The sequence below is a fragment of the Helianthus annuus genome, chromosome 3 (assembly GCF_002127325.2).
Source record: "Helianthus annuus cultivar XRQ/B chromosome 3, HanXRQr2.0-SUNRISE, whole genome shotgun sequence".
Lineage (NCBI taxonomy): Eukaryota > Viridiplantae > Streptophyta > Magnoliopsida > Asterales > Asteraceae > Helianthus > Helianthus annuus.
The window spans coordinates 101091517-101095863 of record NC_035435.2 but is presented as its reverse complement, the minus strand read 5'-3'; the positions used below and the strand labels follow the sequence as shown (position 1 = coordinate 101095863).

Here is a 4347-nt window from a genome sequence, read left to right as displayed (position 1 = left end):
AACCAAATAAACCGAATTGATTAACTAAAAACATTTGGTTAATAAAATAGACTAACCTATGACTTCGGTTTCAGCTTCAATTGAGGATAATAGTTGTACCGACTGAACCATGCGTACCACAATGAAATGGACTAATTGATGGTTTCGCTTATAACGTATATCTACCATAATGATGCTACATTAAATATTATACAAACAATAAAACTACCAAGAAACGAGTACTGTAATACAAATTGTCACCCCCACCGCACCGTGCGGGTACACTGCTAGTATTTCTAATATCACTAAGAAATTAGTTTTATGCGAGAATAGTGAGAACGTATGATACCACTACACTAAGTGGTATGTTAATTTAAAAGGAGAGAGAAAGAAAGTGGGTTGGTGGTTACATCGACGTCTTAACGCTTAGGTATTACGGTAAAAGAAAAAAATACAAGTGTTTAGTCGCATGATTTAAATCGTGTTTATATATGATTGTATGTTTAGAGGTGTAGGATCGTTTTGCGACCTATATGAGTCGTTAAGAGTCAAGTCTAAGCTGTTTGAAAGGCGGAAACAGTCAAATAACTGAGAATCAGTGATAGAAAGGTGTAGAAACAGGGAATTATACTTAAAATAGGTTTTTCATTGATATTCAACTTGATTACACGGTGAGAATTCGGTAGCACTTCGTTACACGTCTCACTATTTTGTACCAAATGAAAAACCAAGAAGCCCTATATATAGGCAACTGATTTCGCACGAAATGACAACATGCCATTTCGTACGAAATAGTAAAATCTCATTTCGTACGAAATGACTACATAACATTATAACTTTTACATTTTGACATATTTAGCCCTATTACAAGCTACCGACATGACCTAGACTGTTGACGTAGGCTATAGACATTATGCACTAACAAACTCCCCCTTGGATATTGCCGGAGTCTTCAGTCAGGTCTTCAGCGCTTTCTTCACAACAACTTAAACTTTTCTTCTCTTGGCTTAGGCTTCCTTAGCAGCAACTTCCTAAGCTTTTCATTCTCTTCAACTTTTCTCTTTTCCTCTGCAGCCATTCTTTGCACAACAGTATGCCTTAGCATGTTATCTCTTTCTTCACGAGCTTTCCTTTCTTTCTCAGCCTTCCGAGCTTCTATTTTCTCAATCTTTCGCAACTTAGACGACCATTTACTCTCAGCATTAATTCCTTTCTGGAAGCAGATAGATACAACCTTCTGAAACTGCATTGCCTGGTCTTTATCTTCAGCTTTGAATCCAATCTTGTTAACAAACAAAAATTCTATATCTTTTGCTGAGCAATTAACCAACCATAAAGTATCATACACAGAGATGTATCTGACTTCATTTTCAACTCTGTAGGTGATCACAGCCTCAGTTGTCAAACAGCTGTACACCCAATACAAGAAACCTGTATGGAAATCCTGCTCCATTTTCGGCACAGGAATGTTCTTTATCACTTTTGGCTTCTTTATCTTCAGGATTGTATCTTCAACAACTGTTTCAGGATCCACTCACTTCACTTTCTTTGGATAGTGAGGTTTCCAGTTCTTGAAGTTTTTAAACGCTTCATACTTCATCAAACCCCAAATAGGCACATCATGTTTTCTGATAGGATAGTTCAAAGTTCTAACTTTTGACAATTCTTCAACATCCCACCAGGGTAGAGACATGATATCCTGAATATACTCAAAATACTGCACCCCATATTCTCTTCTGATTGCATACACGTTCACTTGTGGCAAGAATCCCCAGCTGATAATGTCACCAAGAGAAATTTCTCGATCTCTCTTATAAAACTTCAGTGGAAGTTTGAATTTTCTTTCAGTACTCTTTCTAAACCATTTCTTCCTTTCTTCGCGACTTTCATCTTTTGTCGTTCCATCAAAATTCTTGTTTTTCAAACACTCTTCAACTTTCCTTCTCAATTCATCAATATTCTCTTGACTGAAAAATTCAACCAGCGTTGGAAAGTTTGAAGTATCTACATTCACACTTTCTTCATCGCTGCAGTCTTTAACCTCAACCTTATCATAATTGCCTGCCTCTTCAACATACTTGTACTGATAATCTGGCTGCTGATTCATATCAAACGCATTCAACTCTTCTTCAAAATCAAACTTGAAAGTACTTTCATCAATGTGCGTCATCTTAATGATATCATCCATTGTGTAAGTATGCCTAATTTCACCTTCCTCTACATCAGGTTCTAGACACAGAATCAACTTTTCATAATCATCAACATTTTGATCATTAACATGCTCCCCCTCACCTGTAGCATCCTCAGGCTCTTCATTAGCATCGTCTTGAAGATAATCATCGACATTCTCTTCAGTTGACGCTTCTGTAACTTTAATGCCTGTACCACCTTGACCATCGTCATTATTATCATCATCACTATGACTACTAGCAGAAAATACATCATCTGCATCATCTTTTTCAACTTCATCATCTTCTTCTTCTTCATCATCTTCCTCGACATCTTCCTCATCATCATTAACATCATCAATTAACACATCCTCTTCAAAAATACCAGAAACGACAGAGATAGGACGAGGATTTTGAACAGGTGATTCAGAAACAGTAGATGGAACAATTGCTCTTTCAGAAACATTAGAAACACCTTCAACACCTTTACCTTTATTCTTCATCTCAGCATCAATCGCAGCTTGACAACGAGCTCTAACTTCTTTAACTTCAATTTCTTCAAACTTTTGCTCAACAAATTTTCCAAGCAAATTTTCTAACACTTTGTTTATCATATACATCTCGTGTTCTTTCTTTGCATTGGCAGCCTCTAACTCTTTGTTCTTTAACTTGAAATACTTGTTCTGCTCATCTCTGCGAGCTTTTTCATCTTCCAACTCTGTAATTCTAACTTTAAGAATATCAATTTCAACCTGATCAGCTTCAACTCTTTGCAACAACGACGAGTTTTCAGCTTCAACTGTTTTGACATGCTTTTCAAGTTTCTTTTCACGATCCACCAACTTTTTGTTTTCAACCAATACTTCTTCCACTTTCTTTTCCAACTTCTTCACCTGCTCATCATTCACAAAGCTGAAATCTCCAATATCATCAAGAGGAATATTCACTGGAACTTGAGGAAAATCTTTAAAGCCTGAAGAACCAGAAGTGGTTTGAACTTGTGGTTGGGTAGATGGTGGTGTTTGAAATATTTGTGATGAAGTGATAATAGGTTGTTCTTGAATTGGTGTTTGATGTGGTGGTGAAAGATGTGGTGGTGATAGATGTGGTGGTGATAGATGTGGTGGTGATAATTGTTGTTCAGTTTGAGGTGGAGGTGATGGTGGTGGAGTAGGTTGTTTAGGTGGTGTAGATGGTTTTGGTTTGGATGAACGTTTAGGATTCAGCTTGATTGTTATCTTTCTTCTTGCTGCTTGTAACACCCCGAAAACGGGTTTGATAATCAAACCCCGTTAATACTAAAAGAAGGGTAAAGTACCGTTAGTGGTAAAAGTAACCCGATAAATATTAGGATTTAAATAAATAATCCTAATATTAAATACAATGTGAATAAAAGCTTTTAAGGAAGTAAGTTTATAAGAAGGCCCGAGTTAACGAGACTTAAAATATAACGGGTTATAGCTTCCCGAACTCATTAAATTAACTAGGAATGTTCAACCTAGTTTAATAAAAAAATACTAATGTTGTTAGAAGTTAAATGGGTTGTGACCTATTTAATAAACTCACCAAACAAGAGGGACCAAATGCGGGTAATTGGAAAGTTTAGTTATAAAAAGAAAAACTTAAAAATAAAACACACATTCAGTGTGTGTTGTGGGTGTTCTGATCGACCAGAAGCATCCACAGGAGCTTCAAAACCCTAGTTCAACAAATTGGTCAAATTGAAGCTCGAATCAAGATCCAAATCAATGCATGAATGCGTAGAAACGATCACCAAGTCATGGGGATCACAAGGTATCTCACAAAACCTAGATTGGTTGAAGTTGAAATTTGAGACAAGTAGGTTACTTGCAAATAAATTGATGGATTATGATCCAAGGATGAAATTAGGAATGATTTTTATGTCTAGGAGTAAACCCTAGTCATTTACCTATTGAATTGAGGTTCATAATTGTGAATTTCATAATTATCCATTTATGTGTTAAATGGGTTTTATAGAAATAAGATGAACCCTAGAATTATGACTATTAAAATGGTGATTTACTAATTTCCATGAGATGAATCTGAGAATAGTATGCATGCTAAACATAATAGAATTGAAATTATGTTTATGTTTAGTAGAAATAACTAGTTATGAACTAGTTGTAAATGTGTAAAAATTTATGCTCACTAGGTGTTTGATATAATGCCTAAGAGAAAG

At 35.8% G+C, this 4347-nt stretch overlaps 1 protein-coding gene across 1 annotated transcript; it reads right to left on the bottom strand.

Annotated features, from left to right (window-relative positions):
* Window positions 1–1513: 1513 nt before the first annotated feature.
* LOC110931885 (BAG domain-containing protein Samui-like) lies at window positions 1514–4096 on the bottom strand. The gene is made up of 3 exons (XM_022175256.1): window positions 4078–4096; window positions 2533–3396; window positions 1514–2424 (listed from the first exon to the last, which is right to left on the bottom strand). The coding sequence occupies exons 1-3, from the start codon at window positions 4094–4096 to the stop codon at window positions 1514–1516; spliced, it is 1794 nt and encodes a 597-aa protein (XP_022030948.1).
* Window positions 4097–4347: the final 251 nt, after the last annotated feature.

Bases quoted from the DNA above. Each gene is read 5' to 3' on its own strand.
- LOC110931885 (XM_022175256.1), bottom strand. The intron at 2,425-2,532 runs GTATTTTTGAAG...AAGATGATGCAG, and splicing joins TCCTATCTCTGTCGTTTCTG to ATGATGTATTTTCTGCTAGT.